This window comes from Pristiophorus japonicus, chromosome 16 (genome assembly GCF_044704955.1).
Source record: "Pristiophorus japonicus isolate sPriJap1 chromosome 16, sPriJap1.hap1, whole genome shotgun sequence".
In the NCBI taxonomy this organism is placed as follows: domain Eukaryota; kingdom Metazoa; phylum Chordata; class Chondrichthyes; family Pristiophoridae; genus Pristiophorus; species Pristiophorus japonicus.
Genome location: NC_091992.1, coordinates 112,019,082 through 112,038,235, shown reverse-complemented (window position 1 = coordinate 112,038,235; position 19,154 = coordinate 112,019,082). Strand labels below are relative to the sequence as shown.

Here is a 19,154-nt window from a genome sequence, read left to right as displayed (position 1 = left end):
GTATAGGCCCAACCTATTCAACCTTTCCTCATAAGCCAACCCCTTCATCTCAGGAATCAACCTAGTGAACCTTTGAACTGTCTCCAATGCAAGTATATCCCTCCTTCAATAAAGAGACCAGAACTGCACACAGTACTCTAGGTGTGACCTCACCAATACCCTGTACAGTTGTAGCAGGACTTCTCTGCTTTTATACTCCAACTCCCTTGCAATAAAGGCCAACATTCCATTTGCCTTCCTGATTACTTGCTGTACCTGCATACTAACTTTTTGTGTTTCATGCACAAGGATCCCCAGGTCCCTCTGTACTGCAGCATTTTGTAATTTCTTGACATTTAAATAATTTGCTTTTTTATTTTTCCTGCCAAAGTGGATAACCTCACACTTTCCCCCATATTATAGTCCAGCTGCCAAATGTTTGCCCACTCACTTAGCCTGTCTATATCTCTTTGCAGATTTTTTGTGTCCTCCTCACAACTTGCTTTCCCACCCATCTTTGTATCATCAGCAAACTTGGCTACATTACACCCAGTCCCTTCATCCAAGTCATCAATATAAATTGTAAATAGTTGAGGCTCCAGCACCGATCCGTGTGGCACCCCACTAGTTACCGTTTGCCAACCGGAAAATAACCCATTTATCCCGACTCTCTGTTTTCTGTTAGTTAGCCAATCCACTATCCATGCTAATATATTACCCCCAACCCTTATCTTGTGCAGTAACCTTTTATGTGGCACCTTATCGAATGCCTTCTGGAAATCCAAATACACCACATCCACTGGTTCCCCCTTATCCACCCTGATCGTTACATCCTCAAAGAACTCCAGAAAATTTGTCAAACATGATTTCCCTTTCATAAAACCATGCTGACTCTGCTTGACTGTATTATGCTTTTCCAAATGTCCTGCTAGTGCTTCCTTAATAATGGACTCCAGCATTTTCCCAACAACAGATGTTAGGCTAACTGGTCTATAGTTTCCTGCTTTCCGATTGCCTTTTTTTTAATAGGGGCATTACATTTGCGGTTTTCCAATCCGCTGGGACCTCCCCAGAATCTAGGTAATTTTGATAGATTACAACCAATGCATCCACTATCTCTGCAGCCACTTCTTTTAAGACCCTAGGATGTAAGCCATCAGGTCCAGGGTACTTGTCCTTCTTTAGTCCCATTATTTTATCGAGTACTTTTTCTTTAGTGATAGTGAATGTTTTAAGTTCCTCCTCCCTATAGCCCCTTGATTATCCACTATTGGAATGTTTTTAGCGTCTTCTATCACGAAGACCCATGCAAAATATTTGTTCAAAGTCTCTGCCATTTCCTTGTTCCCTATTATTGATTCCCCAGTCTCATCCTCTAACGACCCAACTTTTACTTTAGCCACTCTTTTCCTTTTTATATACCTGTAGAAACTCTTACTTTCTGTTTTTATATGTATTGCTAGTTTACTCTCATAATCTATCTTCCCTCCCTTTATTAATTTTTTAGTTGTGCTGTGTTTTTTTGAAGTTTCCCAATCCTCTGGCCTCGCACTAATCTTGGTCACTTTGTATGCCATTGTTTTCAATTTGATACCATCCTTTATTTCCTTAGTTAGTCACAGATGGTTCTCCATTCTCTTAGTCTTTCCTTCTCACTGGAATATATTTTTGTTGAGAGTTATGAAACATCTCCTTAAATGTCTGCCACTGCTTATCAACTGTCTTACATTTTAATCTATTTTCCCAGTCCACTTTAGCCAACTCTCCCTTCATACCTTTATAGTCTCCTTTTATTTAAGCTCAGGATACTGATTTGAGATCCAACTTTCTTGCCCTCCAACTGAATTTGAAATTCAACCATGCTATGATCACTCTTTCCGAGAGGATCCTTTACTAGGAGATCATTTATTAATCCTGTCTCATTACACAGTACCAGATCTAAGATAGCCTGCTCCCTGGTTGGTTCTGCAATGTACTGTTCAAGGAAACCATACACTCTGAACTCTTCCTCAAGGCTACCTTGGCCAATTTGATTTGTCCAATCAATATGAAGATTAAAATCACCTGTGATTATTGCCGTTCCTTTTTTACAAGCCTCCATTATTTCTTGATTTATACTCCATCCAACAGTGTAGCTACTGTTAGGGGGATTATAGACTACGGCCACCAATGACTTCTTCCCCTTATTATTTCTTTAATAAAAACCCAAACTGATTTTACATCTTGATCTTCTGAGCCAATATCGTTTCTCACCAATGCACTGATCTCATCCTTTATTAACAGTGCTACCCCACCTCCTTTTCCTTTCTGTCTGTCCTTCCGAATTGTCAAATACTCCTGAATATTCAGTTCCCAGCCTTGGTCACCTTGCAGCCACATCTCTGTAATGGCTATCAGATCATACCCATTTGTACCGTCAACTCATCTATTTTGTTACGAACGCTGCGTGCATTCAGATAAAGAGCTTTTAATTTTGTTTTTTTACCATTTTTCCCTGCTTTGGCCCCACTTTCTGATGCACTCTTATGTTTATACATTCTGTACTTTCCTATCACACTGGTTATCATTTCTCCCAGTGCTACCTTGCTCTATTGCCTTCTCCTTGCTCTTTGACTTTTTAAATTTCTGCTCACCTGAACAACCACCCCGCCCCCCCCCCCCCTCTCTGCAGCCCTAGTTATTCGATTCGCCGGGACATTAGTCCTAGCATAGTTCAAGTGAAGCCCGTCCCAACATAACAGCTCCCTCTTACCCCATTACTGGTGCCAGTGGCCCATGAATTGAAACCCATGTCTCCCACACCAGTCTTTGTGCCACGTGTTTGTCTCTCTGCTCTTATTTACCCTATGCAAATTTGCTCATGATTCAGGTAGTAATCCAGAGATTATTACCTTTGTGGTCCTGCTTTTTAATTTAGCCCCTAACTACTCATACTCCCTCAGCAGAACCTCTTTCTTTGTCCTACCTATGTCATTGGTGCCTACATGGACCACGACAACTGGATCATTCCCTCTCCCACTCCAAGTTCCTCTCCAGCCCAGAGGAGATGTCCTTAATCCTGGCACCGGGTTTTATCCCATTTAAAGGGATCTACAGCCTTATTCCCCAAGCAGCTGAGTGTTGGGTAACATTTAGTATTCGTAGATGTACGGTTATGTGTACAGGTAGAAACTTTTAAAAATGGCTACCCAGTAATGAATTTTACAAAATGTGGAACAGGTTGAACACTACACTGTCTTTAAAAAATTTCCACAATGTATGGCTGTGATTGCCAAGGCAAATGGAATATATACTTGTGTATAATTAGGTTAATATAGCCCAAGGAAATAATGTTGATCTGTAATGCATTAATGCTGTTGTTTGGAGTATTGCACCTAACTCTTGTCTCTGTGCCTTTGAAAAATTCCACAGGAAAGCTAGAAGGGTAATTAATAGAACTTAAATGACTTCGAGAGACATTTTGTTTTTTCCTTCGAAAAACAGATTTGAGGGACATGGGGACATGATGCGAGTGTTTAAAGTTATGATGATGAGGCTAGATGAAGCGACTATTGGGAAGTTGTTTGAAAGAAACTAGGGGAGAAGATGTGGAGTTTAAGAAACTGAACTAAATTTAAGTAAATTAATATTGTGAACTTGTGGAATAAACTGCCATCAAGCACTATGAATACTGAATCTGTTGAGTGCACCAACAGATAGCTTGCAAGATTCCTGGTTAAGAGCAGAGCTGGGGACGAAATAGGCATTTCTAAGTATAAACATAGAATCATATTGAGCCATGTTGGCCTTTTCTCGGGCTTTGGCTTTGTGTGTTCCTGTAAAATACTGTCATCACCTTTCCTTTTTTGTTTAAACTTCTGCAGACAATGAAAACCCTGCGAAAGAGAAGACAGATCAGGAAAGTGAAGATCAAGTGAAAAATGTTGAAGCTATAAATGGGCAGAAGGCAGAGAAGCCCAATTTAATCAATACTGATTTCCAGGGTGACGCTCCTAAAGTTGGTCAGGATCTACTAGCAGCTAACCACAATAAGGATATTGTTCAGCCTAAAGATAGTTTGCAAAGAGCTTTGGGCAATGTCCCACAAAAACAGGATCAAGTTCATGATTCCAAACACCAGAATGTTGAAATTGGAGTTAATGTTGAAGCTCACAAAGTTGCCCCTCAGCTGAGGGACAAATTTAAACAATTCAACCAAAACATTGGGGCTGCAGACCTTCTGCCAAAAGGTAGGGGTGGCGAAAGGGTGGTGCCACATTCTGATGCTGAAGTTCCAAAGGCTGTTCCACAAAATGGTATTCATGATGCAGGAGCCAAATCTGCCCAAGAACATGGAGTTAGAAATCCAAACGTTCCCTTGGAGCGTGGGGTCAAAGTTGAAAGGGAAGGACGTGAAGTTGGGAATAGAAATCCAAATATCCCAGATAATGGGGCCAGAGTTCCAAAGATTTCCGAAGGTCTCCATATCAAAGCAAAATCAAAAGATGATGTTCATGAGATTGAATCGGAAATTGAGACCAAACGTTTAAAAGATGAAGTAGAAAAACATGGGCATAATGAGAATGAAAACGTGAAAGTTACATTAAGGGAAAAGAATGACCAGCCAGGTGAACACATTGAAGACGGGAAGGAAAAGATCCACTTGCCGGTGAATGCAGGTAAAATTCACACAAATCAAGGAGGAAATCCTATTGATGGAGCACAGGAATTTAATGAAAGGAAATCTGAGGAAGATCCAATGAAAAGTCAGAGAAAAGAAAAGGCTTTAGATGAAAGCATTGACCTTCAGCATCTGGATCCAAATGCACCGCCACAACACAAGGGAAAAAACCCAAGCCAGAAGAATGGTGAACCATACAAAGACTTGAAACTTGATGGAGGCGGTGATCTTCGTAGAAGAAAGCGGGATTTAAGGTCAAGCATGGATGAAAGCTATCAAGACGACGATGGTAAACTGATCATCAGCCTTGACCCAGTGCCAAACTTTAAAACCGATAATCTTCGAAGTGCATTGGAGAGCCAACTGAAACAGGGAGCAGGAGCCTCATTCCAGATAGTTCAGAGCCGAAAGATAAAGCAAGTGACAGATACTGAAAACGATACGTGATTCAACTATAATCCCCTTTCCTTCCCATTTCATTTCCAGAGGAAGCCTATTTTGAGGTTCAAATGAAATGTCTCCTCGACAATACTAAGCTATCTTTTTGTCCTCTGTGCAGCTTATACAATGTCACGTCTGCATTGCATTGTGTGAACAAGGTCCACTTAAAGCAGATCAATTCAATAGGACTTCAAGAAGAATTCTAAAATAACAGACCAAAAGAATTCAGGAAAAAAAAACTGTTGTCAGAATTTAGTTACCTGCTGAAATAATGATTATCCAACAAGGAGGTTAGCTAATAACTGCACCTGCATAGCTCGGTATACTAATTGTACTGAAATGCTGATTACCACAAAGCATTGCACAACCAGGAAATTCTAAAAGAGGTGTCTGTGAATTACTGGAAACTTCAAGTCCTGTCATTCTGCGCAGCTGTGACCAGGAGCCACCAAGGATGAATGAAAATGACTTCACTGTGCAACCTGTTGGAGATTCTGACAGTTAAATGTACCACTGATTGTAAGAAGTCCAGTTTCAAACCTTTGAACTGCAATTACTAGTGTCTTCTATTTCCTCTCAGGGATAACGTGCTGTTTCAATGTAAGCAGTAGGCTTTTCTTGTATGGATTTCTAAATGGGTATTCAGTAAGGAAGTTGATTGTATATTTTAATAATTTAATGATTTATGCAATTAATGCCTAATTTATTTACACGTGTGCACGAGAAAGTTAACATCTAAACTTCTAGATATACACTTTATAATGGCTGATGTTTCAAAATTTTATTTCAAACATTTCAACTTTTCCTGCTAAAATAAACCAATTCAGAACATAATTTATGCTTTAAAATGTGGTCTGTTCTCTTAATTAGAATTAATATAGTAAGTTAAGTACAATAACTTTTATTATGGTTGCATCTATAGTAATTTTGACACCACGAAGCCCTGATTAAATTTAATTATTTGACAACACAATTTTTTGCACAGTAACAATCTGAAATTACTTGTGTATTTTATGGAAAGCTAAAGGTGCAATATTTCATAGTGCCCTTTTCCTAACCTTTTTGTGCAGCATACTCCGAAGCAAAGCTATATAGGTCAGCTATAAGGTCACGCAACATAGAAACTAGTTGAGACCAGTGTACTTTTAAATGAATAATCTAGAATAAGGAATAAGAAAATAAGGCCCTACACACTGGTTTTATCCTCAAGTAAAATATATTTCTGTGTATATTTTTATGAAGAATTTAACATTTTTTATATGATTAACCTCCCAGTCTGGCTGCCATTTTTATTAGAGTTCGAAAACTTGGATTCTCAAATTTGACTGAACATGAGATTGTATCACCAGGACCTCAGCTAGTCGATAAAAATATGTACCAGTCAAGGGTCAGTGAGAGAACATCATGTGTCCGCACCCACACCACAGACGAAGAGCAGATACCAAGTGCTTTTTTGGTGGGGGTTGTGGAGGTAAATTCATATAATGGATTGTATCTTAAAACATAAATAAGTGCAAGTCTGCTGGAGTACTTCACTGGAATTTAATTAGTTGGGCTGTTCAAATAATTCTATGCTGCTGCTGCCACCATTTAGAGGCTTCTCACAGATGTAAATTTTTAGTTATATATTTAAAAACAAATTACAAACATCTAATGTTCAAAGCCAATTTATATAAACTCTGCACACTTGTAAATAATAGTATTAACGCATATAGTATGATAGGTTCTCCGTAGGGCTTGGAACAGGCAGTAATTTTTCAATTTCTGAACCTTATTTGTTAGAATATCAATTTTATTTATGGAAATTGATCAGAACAGGGAACCAGGTTATTGTAAATGCCCAAATTATTGTGGCCTAAATATAGTCACTATTTTTGCAAATATTTTTAGGCCCATAACATCTTCTGATGAATATCAACTTTCCAGTACATCACCAAATCACAAACATGACCGTTAGCTGAATTTTTCTTGAAATATATTTGCGTCCTATTCATATTTAAGCTTCTAATAGCTGGTATCTGTTCACTGCCAGTGCGATAAGGGAGCAAAAGTTAAAATCATCTATGTACCAATTGCTGTTGCTTTCTGTGAGTCATTTTAAATGTAATTTGAGTTGATGCATGTGTTTTCTGTATTTATCTTCTAGCAACATTACAAAACTGTAACATTTAAATGCTATCGTCCTCAGACAATTAGTGTACCAGTTACTTTGTTTCAAAAATATATATTCTGCACAATCTGAACAAAGAGGATGGGTCTGCACTCAGACCCTGGCTAGTGCTGCTTAAGCTACCTGTTGGGAGATGAGCAGAAAAGGTATTCATTGTCTTACCCTTGGAGTTCCTTGTTTCCTATAGATAAGTGCCTGAGTTCCACTTGGTGCCTTCTCTCAAGGTGCAGCCAAGTCTGTGAACTTGCCATATGGGGAGTGTAAATTATACTTCCTACAGCAGGTTTCAGTAAGTATATTTTTACTGAAGACATTTAAATCTGATTCCTAAGTGGTGCCTGGTATTGGTGATTGAAATGCCTCTGATTATATATCACCTTTTCTACCCTTTTCACTTTTTCAAATGTTTTATTCCCTTCAAAATGCAGGTTAAACAATAATGAAGACATTGATGAGGTAAAAAAAATTGAAGGACAAAATATACGGTCAATTTTCCAGTTCTTTAACCTCAGCTGAGTTGGTAAAGTTTAGATAAGAGTGCATTTTCCCATTCCTCTTAAAAGATACTTACATTTTCATCCAACCATGTCTTTTTATTTTAGAATTGCTTAGAATTTACTGTACTGTATATTAAAAACATTTCCCTAATGCTTGTAGTTAGGTCTCGTGTGAAATCACTTTCGGTACGATTTGAAATAGTATCTCTTCGTCAAGGTGATTCATCCTATTTCAGGATTATCCTTCAACCAGTCATCCTTCAGGTTTCAAGGGGTGAATGAAGTTAAGTCCAAGAACATACAAAATGAAATTGGATGATGGTGAAGGTGGACTAAGCCATTGGCAGTTGAAGCCAGAAAAACATTTCTGATGAGATCAATCTAAAATAACATTCCAAATGAATATTAGCTACAGATGGAAAATGTAATAGAACATATCTTGCAGATACACTGTATTCTGTCCTATTGTAAATGGTTGGTTTAACAATAAAGTGCAATTAATAAAAACATTTAGTGTAGATTTTTATTTATTGTATTTCATGGAAATGTTACAACTGGGTGAAGACCGTGCAGTAGAAAAAAAGTTCTGTCATCACCAGAAGAACTCTTGTGATTCACTCAGCAATTCACTCAACAGTTTTCATTTAATTAATCTGTAGTACAAGAATAATATATAAGCAGCCAACTATGTGAACCAGTCCATATCTTATTCATGATGTTGATCATAACTCACTTGCAGTTGTTAATTAAGAGTTACTTATGGGATATAAATCCTATCCCATGCATTTTCATCCACATATCTCTATCCCATAATTAAACATCACTGAAAATTTTAACTATTTGATAGTCATGTTTCCTGAACAATCTGTATTGACAACATCCACATCCTCAATTAAATTAAAAACAAAACTTCATTTTGGACATTAAGAATTTCAGTTGCTGAGGGAAAAAAAGGCAGCTGATTTTCTTTCCAAAAAGCATTTTGAAGTGATTTGACTTTCTCACCTTTCTTTTCTTGGTAGGTTCTGCTAACTGAACATCAAGATTGGTTATTTTCATAAATCCGTAGTAATTTCTCATTAGTAGTTTCTATTTTGATTTATACATTCCTTACCTCCTCAGTTCTGATTTGTTCCTGTTCTAATTGGAGCAAATCCACAGAATCAACCCCAAAACTGTTACAGGAAGTGACACCTACAGGAAGTTCATGGAATATACAAGATTTTTAATATCTATATGAGAAAGAACTTGGGTTTATATTGGGCATTTCACTGCCTCAAGCTATTCAAAAGCACTTTCTAGCCAATTAAGTACTTTTGAAGTGTAGTCACTTGCAATGCAAGAAACAGCAGTGAGAGTTGTGCGATCTTTACGTCCACCAGAGGGGCCAAATGGAGTCTCTGACGGAGGTGCCATCTTTCGGATGAGACATTAAACCAAGGTCCTGTCGGCTCTCGGGTGGATGTAAAAGATCCAGTAGCACTATTTCGCAGGAGGGGCTCTCCCTGGTGTCCTGGCCAATATTTATCCCTCAACCAACATCACTTAAACAGATTATCTGATCATGATCACATTGCTGTTTGTGGGCACTTGCTGTGCACAAATTGGTCACCACATTTCCTGCATTACAACAGTGACTACACTTCAAAACTACTTCATTGGCTGTAAAGCACTTTGGGATGTCCTGAGGTTGTGAAAGACACTATATAAATGCAAGTAAGCAAGCTCATCAGATGGGACATTGATTTAACATCATGTGGAGAAAAAAGCACCTCCAACAATGCAGCACCCTTTACTACCCTAGTGAAGGGGCAGCCTAGATTATGCACTGAATTCCTGGAGTTGGGAGACAGTTGTCTCTAAGTGAGTGAATCTTTTTCTTCCAAGTTAGCATCGTGCACCTTTCAAATGTTAACTATAATCTTGAGAGCCTGAGCAATCTGAATGAAATATGCATGGTCCAGCACTTTTGTTTAAGCCAAAAGCATAGAGAGTTCATTTACATTAGCAGAGATTTGAGAGGCCCATTAAAGAGGGTCTGTTTACTGTTTTCTTAATATGTGTTTGAAACTGGCAGTAGAAAGTTTATATCACACTAGCAGATCTTCCATGGCTGGGAGCCTACCAAAAATCTCTGAATGATCCGGAGGACAGAATCATATTAATTCTAAGAAGACTTTTATAAGATATAATGCGCAATGTATTATTCTGCTAAAGAGGCGGCAGACTTTCTAGCTGCACTGAGTTTAAAAATGGCAACTTAAAAAGCATGCCTCACCCTGGGGACAATAATGAACAATATTTAAACTCTCAGCACCAACATGACTGCAAGAGGAGATTGAGGAGGCAGAATTACTACAGGGCTAACCGTGGCCAGAAAATGGAACTGCAGGCAGGCTCAAAAGAAGCTTATTAATAGGAAATTGCAGTCACACACAAGCTTTTGTGACTGAAAAATGTAACAAAGGACTGAGCACTTTTAAATAGGAAAACCCTATTACGATGCAACCTATAGGGAATAGACATATCGAGGTATGAATATGATTAACTGGGAAATCTCCATAAGGAATGCTGACAGGTGTAAGATGCACCGATAGCCAGTGGTGAAATATTTCCATTCATAAAACTTGTCATTAGTTACTTATGATCTTGTCACTTGCAGGTTATTACTGACCAGAGCATATCTTTATATCCAATTCCAACAACTTCATTTATGAGCAATTGGGAAGCAGTTGTGTAAATAAGTATTTATATCATGAGATATTTATGTCTTATTGAAACGTATAAGATTCTGAGGGGGCTTGACAGGGTAGATGCAGAGAGGATGTTCCCTCTTACGGGGAAATCGAGAACTAGGAGGCAGAGTCTCAGAATAAGGGGTTGCCCGTTTAAAACGAAAAGGAGGAAGAATTTCTTTGAGGGTTGCGAATCTTTGGAATTCTCTACCCCAGCGAGAAATGGAGGCTGGGTCATTGAATATATTTAAGGTGGAGATAGACAGATTTTTGAATGATACCTGAGTCAAGGGTTATGGGGAGAGGGCAGGGGAGTGGATTTGAGGCCAAGATCAGATCAGCCATGATTTTATTGAATGGTGAAGCAGGCTCAAGGGGACAGATGGCCTACTGCTCCTATATCTTATCCTCTTATGTTCTTAAATATGAGCAAAAAGGTCAATCATTCAAACGATAGTGAGAGCAACATGCCTACCTGGTACAGAAAGATTTGAATCCAATGTCACAGGATTGTTTAACAGCTGTATTTAAATAATAGAACTGGCAGATATATATTCAAATCTAGTACAATTTTTTTAACTATGTGATGTTGCTAATCCTCATGGGAAGTTAATCTTTTGAGAAAATGTAAAAATCAAAAACAAAAGTAAAATGTATTATTGCAGAAAGAGAATATGGTTTCGAGAATGGAATTCAATGCTGGGTGGAATTAGAGATCTGAGTAAAATGGATGTCACTGAGCTGGAACACTGACTGTCCTTTCATTGATGGGAACTCTGGTTTACTCCAAACAACAGTAATAGGATAAAAGCCTCTTCTAAAGCATTAAAGCTAGGATGGGACAACTTTGAAGGAATTTTATGTTCTATCTAACTACTGCTGGACTTGATTTGGGAATGCATGGTGTTACTGGGTGAAAAAAGTTTATTAAAAAAATGTCCTAATCCTTCGATTTGAGCATAAAAATATCAGGTTTTCAAACAGCAATAAACATAGAATGGCAGAAATATATGAAATGAGAATGTCACAGCACCAAAATAACTTCACTGACATTCAGCAGAGAAAAGTTAATGTGGGTGGATGTTGTATAATCTTATCACAAGCTCAGTTATTGCAGGTGGTACCACTTCCCTTGCCTGAAGAGTTTGGCAAAACACAATTCTCTGCACCATAATTATATGGATTTTATTTTCAGACGTCTACACTTTGTCTTCACAGTGGCTACCCAGACCAACATTGTATTTTCTGTTGATGCACCGATCTTTTGCATTCCACTGATAGAACTGGGCATTCACTCACTCTGAGGTTTAGCTAAGTAGCAGACACAATGGCACCAGTACTAAAAATTCAATGAACTGGAGAGGAATCGTTGGAAAAAAAACGGCTTTATTGTGTATACTTTTTTTTAAATAACAAAGTTTTCACCATGGTATCAGTGCACTGATGATTGTGCTTCAAAGTTTCATTTTTCAGCTCCACCTCCAGCCAAAAAGTGTGAAAGACAATATAAAAGGTTACTGCACAAGATAAAAGTTAATGGGGTTGTGGGTAATATATTAGCATGGTTAGAGGATTGGCTAACTAACAGAGAGTCTGGATTAAAGAGTTCATTCTCGGGCTGGCAATCAGTAACTAGTAGAGTGCCGCAGGGATCCGTGCTGAGACCCCAACTAGTTACAACCTGGATGAAGGGACCGAGTGTAATGTAGCCAAATTTGCTGATGATACAAAGATGGGAGGAAAAGCAGTGTGAGGACACAAAAAAAACTGCAAAAGGACATAGGCTAAGTGAATGGGCAAAAATTTGGCATAATGTTGGAAAGCGTGAGGTTATATGCACTTTGGCAGAAAAAAAATCAAAGAGCAAGTTATTATTTAAATGGAGAAAAATTGCAAAGTGCTGCAAAGTACAGCGGGACCTGGGGATCCTGGTGCATGAAACACAAAAGGTTAGTATGCAGGTACAGCAAGAGATCAGGAAGGCCAATGGAATCTTGACCTTTATTGCAAAGGGGATGGAGTATAAAAGCAGGTAAGTCTTGCTACAGTTATACAGGGTATTGGTGAGACCACACCTGGAATACTGCGTGCAGTTTTGGTTTCCATATTTATTTACGAAAGGATATACTTGCTTTGGAGGCACTTCAGAGAAGGTTCACTAGGTTGATTCTAGAGATGAGAGGGTTGACATGAGGAAAGGTTGAGTAGGTTGGGCCTCTACTCATTGGAATTCAGAAGAACGAGAGGTGATTTTATCGAAACGTATAAGATTATGAGGGGGCTTGACAAGGTGGATGCAGAGATGATGTTTCCACTCATAAGGGAGACTAGAACTAGGGGGCATAATCTTAGAATAAGAGGTTGCCCATTTAAAATGAGATGAGGAATTTCTTCTCTGAGGGTTGTGAATCTGTGGAATTCACTGCCTCAGAGAGCTGTGGCAGCTAGATAATTGAATAAATTTAAGACAGAGATAGACAGTTTCTTAACTGACAAGAGGTTGTGGGGGGTGGACAGGGAAGTGGACCTGAGTTCATGATCAGATCAGTCATGATCATATTAAATGGCGGAGCAGGCTCGAGGGGCTGTATGGCCTACTCCTATTTCTTATGTTCTTATTGTACAGGAGAAAAGAGGATTCTCCTGTGAGATTACACTTCTTCCCAACTCAATTCTGACCTCATCACTACTTTCCCTTAGTCCACTGTTTGCTAATATTGTGAACAGCTCCCTTTCCTCGGTTATTGCTCCTCTGCCCTTCAAGATTACCATCACCATTCCACTCCTTGAAAAACCCACTGTTGACACATAAAAGTCCTGTTTTTTTCAAACATTCCTCCCCGTTCAGACTTTTTTGTACTGGTACCCGTGTTTCCCTTGACCCTTCTGTCCATTCCAAATACAGGTATTACACTATTCTAAAAGGACAAAGAGTATTAAAAAAAAAACAAGCCTGAAGGCTCTGAGTCTCAATGCGAGGAGCATTCGTAATAGGGTGGATGAATTAACTGCGCAGGTAGCTGTTAATGGATATGATGTAATTGGGATTACGGAGACATGGCTCCAGGGTGACCAAGGCTGGGAACTCAACATCCAGGGGTATTCAATATTCAGGAAGGATAGACAGAAAGGAAAAGGAGGTGGGATAGCATTGCTGGTTAAAGAGATTAATGCAATAGTAAGGAAGGACATTAGCTTGGATGATGTGGAATCTGTATGGTTAGAGCTGCGGAATACCAAAGGGCAGAAAACGCTAGTGGGAGTTGTGTACAGACCACCAAACAGTAGTAGTGAGGTTGGGGATGGCATCAAACAGGAAATTAAGGATGCGTGCAATAAAGGTACTGCAGTTATCATGGGTGAGTTTAATCTGCATATAGATTGGGCTAATCAAACTGGTAGCAATACAGTGGAGGAGGATTTCCTGGAGTGTATAAGGGATGGTTTTCTAGACCAATACGTCGAGGGACCAACTAGAGAGCTGGCCATCCTAGACTGGGTGGTGTGTAACGAGAGAGGATTAATTAGCAATCTTGTTGTGCAAGGCCCCTTGGGGAAGAGTGACTATAATATGGTAGAATTCTTCATTAAGATGGAGAGTGACAGTTAATTCAGAGACTGGGGTCCTGAAGTTAAAAAAAGGTAACTTCGATGGTATGAGACGTGAATTGGCTAGGATAGACTGGCGAATGATACTTAAAGGGTTGACAGTGGATAGGCAATGGCAGACATTTAAAGATCACATGGATGAACTTCAACAATTGTACATTCCTGTCTGGCGTAAAAATAAAACGGGGAAAGTGGCTCAACTGTGGCTAACAAGTGAAATTAGGGATAGTGTTAAATCCAAGAGGCATATAAATTGGCCAGAAAAAGCAGCAAACCTGAGGACTGGGAGAAATTTAGAATTCAGCAGAGGACGACAAAGGGTTTTAATTAGGAGGAAAATAGAGTATGAGCGTAAGCTTGCAGGGAACATAAAAACTGACTGCAAGCTTTTATAGATATGTGAAGAGAAAAAGATTAGTGAAGACAAATGTAGGTCCCTTGCAGTCAATCAGGTGACTTTATAATGGGGAACAAAGAAATGGCAGACCAATTGAACAAATACTTTGGTTCTGTCTTCACTAAGGAAGACACAAATAACCTTCTGGAAATACTAGGGGACCGAGCGTCTAGCGAGAAGGAGGAACTGAAGGAAATCCTTATTAGTCAGGAAATTGTGTTAGGGAAATTGATGGGACTGGAGGCCGATAAACCCCCAGGGCCTGATAGTCTGCATCCCAGAGTACTTAAGGAAGTGCCCCTAGAAATAGTGGATGCATTGGTGGTCATTTTCCAACATTCTTTAGACTCTGGATCCGTTCCTAGGGATTGGAGGGTAGCTAATGTAACCCCACTTTTAAAAAAATAAGGAGGGAGAGAGAAATCAGGGAATTATAGACCGGTTAGCCTGACATTGGTAGTGGGGAAAATGTTGGAATCAATTATTAAAGATGTAATAGCAGCAGATTTGGAAAGCAGTGTCAGGATCAGTCCAAGTGAGCATGGATTTATGAAAGGGAAATCATACTTGATAAATCTTCGAGAATTTTTTGAGGATGTAACTGGTAGAGTGGACAAGAGAGAACCAGTGGATATGGTGTATTTGGACTTTCAAAAGGATTTTGACAAGATCCCACACAGAGATTAGTGTGTAAAATTAAAATCGTATTGGGGGTAATGTATTGACATGAATAGAGAACTGGTTGGCAGACAGGAAGCAAAGAGTAGGAATAAACGGGTCCTTTTCAGAATGGCAGGTAGTGACAACTGGGGTACCGCAAGGTTCAGTGCTGGGACCCCAGCTATTTACAATATACATTAATGATTTAGACAAAGGAATTGAAGGAGCGACTTAAAGGAGGAAAGAGAGGTGGAGAGGTGGAGAGGTTTAGGTAGGGAATTTCTGAGTTTAGGGCCTAGGCAACAGAAGACACAGCCATCAATGGTTAAGCGATTTATAATCAGGGATGTTCAAGAGGGCAAAATTAGAGGAGCGCAGATATCTTGGCGGGGGGTGCGTGGTTGTGGGGCTAGAGGAGATTACAGAGATAGGGAGGGGTGGGGCCATGGAGGGATTTGAAAACAAGGATGAGAATTTTGAAATAGAGGCAGAGCCAACAAGTTAAATTTAACACCATCTGAGTAAAGCTGATGTTGGGTGGGATATTTAAATGATTTGCCCTGTTTCATTATAGAATCATAGAATGGTTACAGCACAGGTCATTTGGCCCGTAGAGCCCGCGCAAACGCTCTGCAAGAGCACTTCAGCTAGTCCCACTCCCCATAGCCCTGCAATTGTTTTTCCTTCAGGTACTTATCCAATTCCCTTTTGAAAGCCACGATTGAATCTGCCTCCATCACCTGCTTTGGCTACGTGGCTTAGTAGGTTAAATTGCCTGTCGAGTAAACTGAAGGTCCTGGTTTTGACTCCCAGCGGGGCCTTGCTTTAATTTAGGGACGTCATTACCAGGGAGTCACTTGGTGCCTGTGTGGCTCCGGCCCCATGGGGTAGGTGGAGGGAGACTGTAAGTGTGTTAGGGTTTTCCGTTTTCAAAACATTTTTGGTACTAAAGTGTTTTTATTTTGGGCCCTAAAATGCCCACAGACCCCCGGATAAATGGGAGCGGGGGAAACTTCACAAAGCATCAGGTATGCAATTTCTGACAATGGTACCATCCTAACCAAAATACACCATGATCCTGAGTGAGGATAACATTCCCCAGGTGATTGGGATTTACAGACTACCATCAAGGGCAACCATTGAGGGGGTGCCAGGAGAAACCCTGACATTTCCTGTGGCGTTTAGATTCAAAATGGCGGAAAAGCTGGTGATTTCAAGGGTGTCAACTCCTTCTCTGCCTGGAGAAATGTCCAGTGGACCTGTGGCAGAGAGTTTGTTACACCCAGGTAAAAGTGGTAATGTTCTCCTACATGTGGACCAATAACTTTACCTTTTGCCAAGAAGAAATGGGTGAAGTGTTAAAGAGTTCAACTTTCTCATCTGGGCCAAATGATAAATAGAGGTTTAGAATTTGTCTTCGGATTTATCTTTTGTCAGAATTTGCTTTGCTCTTTATTTCAGAGACTCCAAGCTTCATTTAGAAGTCTGCCGAGATTGTTTCTTGTTTGGGGAATTTTCCTAAAATGGAATGGAAGACTGCACAATGTTTTTCCCAATGGGATTCCCATCATTATCATTTATTTATTGGAGAAAGACGAGAAGAAACAGCAAGTAACCTGTCTGGATCCACCTCCACTTACCGATCCAGCAACAGGTACAGATGCAGATCATTCCTTAGTATATCCATGAAGTTGTCAAGAAGCCGATGTTATGTGGTAAGTTTGCATAAGTTCCTGGAACTACCATTCACTTCAGTACACGCTAAATTGTACAGAAACCCTCTCGGATAGTGCCACGAAAGATAGCACTGGCCTCTGTTGCTAACCCTGCCATCTGTCACACATCTTCAGAGAGACTTTGCAGCACCTTCCTATGGTTCTGATGCTTACAAAACATTTGTCTTTTCATGGCACGATTTCTGTGATCATCATCTGAATTCCCAAGAGCAAGGATCTGACATTTCTTAAGCCTCCACTTGGGTACATCTTCTCCACTTCCACTACCTCATCCTCTGGCTTCCTTGGGAGTTATGAAACACCCTATGTCAATTCCTCATTAATCTCTATCACTCAGAATTAATTTATCTTCTATATCTCCATCCCCTACAGCATTAGCTGAGTGTGTTCCCAGGATTTGCTTTATGTCTTCCTGCTTTTGTCCGTCCACCTATTGCCTTTCTTTCTCAGATATTACATAAGATATACAGCACAGAAACAGGCCATTCGGCCTATCCAGTCCATGCCGACATCTATGCTCCACTCGAGCCTCCTCCTTTCCTTCCTCCCTTATTTAACTATATCAGCATTACCCTCTATTCCCTTCTCCCTTATATGATTATCTAACCACCCCTTAAAGGCATTTACACTATTCGCTTCAACCACTCTCTGTGATAGCAAGTTCCACATTCTCACTACTCACTGGGTAAAGAAGTTTCTTCTGAATGACCTATTTGATTTCTTGGTGACTATCTTATATTGGTGGCCTCTAGTTCTGCTCTTCCTCAGAAGTGGATACATTCTATCTGCTCTATCAAAACATTTCATAATTTTAAAGACCGTTATTAGGTCACCCTCAGTCTCTTTTCAAGCAAAAAGAGACAGCCTGTTCATCCTTTTCTGATAGGTATAACCTCACATTTCTGGTATCATTTTTGTAAATCTTCTCTACACCCTCTTCAAGTTGCGCACATTCTTTTCCTATGTAACTGCAGAATGATTACTGTCAGTCACAGAATGTTGCAGTTGACAACTATTTGAGAATTCTCACCACTTCTCATAGATTTCCCACAGAAATAGTGAGGCTTCACAAGGTACGGGTGCACTGTAGAATGCTGTAAATCAGACGGGGGTCAAATTCAATTTAGATGGTGGGCCTGATTTGACATCCTGGACACAGTGGGGCAGAGATTCATATACGTTTCACATACGTTTCACCTGTATTTTGTCTTTTTGGAGTTTTCTGACCAGCCTGGTTGTGGAATATATGTACAGTATTCTATATGAATGAACAAAACTTGAATTAGGAAATATGGTGTTTACAGGTAAGCTCATATGCAGAAGAATATTCTGTAATAAGGGGTATATTTGTTGCAGCATTTACTCTGGTTGTTTTAAGCAGGTTGTGGTTAAGCAGCTACTTTTATGAAATGTTCTCAAACATACTTGGAGTCATTTAATGTTTTACAAGATGGAACATATATATATATTTTTTTAAACTTTGTTCATAGGATGAGCGCCTTGTCGGCAAGGTCAGGATTTATTGCCCATCCCTAATTGCCCTAGAGAAGGTGGTGGTGAGCTGCCTTCTTGAACCGCTGCAGTCCATGTGCTGAAGGTACTCCCACAGTGCTGTTAGGGAAGGAGTTCCAGGATTTTGACCCAGCGATGATGAAGGAACGGTGATATACTTCCAAGTCAGGATGGTGTATGACTTGGAGGGGAACGTGGAGGTAGTGGTGTTCCTGTGCGCCTGCTGCCCTTGTGCTTTTAGGTGGTAGAGTTCGCAGGTTTTGGAGGGGCTGCAGTGCATCTTGTAAATGGTACAAACTGCAGACACAGTGCACCAGTGGTGGAGGAGTGAATGTTTAAGGTGGTGGATGGGGTACCAATCAAGCAGGCTCCTTGAGTGCTGTTGAAGCTGCACTCATCCAGGCAAGTGGAGAGTATTGCATCACATTCCTGACTTGTGCCTTTTAGATGATGGAAAGGCTTGAGAGTCAGGAGCTGAGATGCTCGCCACAGAATACACAGTCTCTGACCTGCTCTTGTTGCACAGTATTTAGGTGGCTGGTCCAATTAAGTTTTTTGTCAATGGTGACTCCCAGGATGTTGATGCTGGAAGATGGTAATGTCATGGGGCAGTGGTTAGACTCTCGCTTGTTGGAGATAGTCATTGCTTGGCGCTTGTCTGGCGTCAATGTTACTTGCCACTCATCAACCCAAGCTTGAATGTCATCCAGGTCTTGCTACATGCCGGCATGGACTGCTCCATTATCTGAGGAGTTGCA

The 19,154-nt window shown here is 40.0% G+C and overlaps 1 protein-coding gene across 1 annotated transcript in view; it reads left to right on the top strand.

Moving 5' to 3' along the window:
• slc38a10 (solute carrier family 38 member 10) overlaps positions 1-8,256 on the top strand; it is a 128,903-nt gene extending 120,647 nt beyond the window's left edge. The window contains exon 16 of the mRNA XM_070857694.1: positions 3,843-8,256. Coding sequence (XP_070713795.1) covers positions 3,843-5,086 — 1,244 coding nt within the window. The 3' untranslated portion in view covers positions 5,087-8,256. The remainder of the gene's footprint in view (positions 1-3,842) is intronic.
• Positions 8,257-19,154: the final 10,898 nt, after the last annotated feature.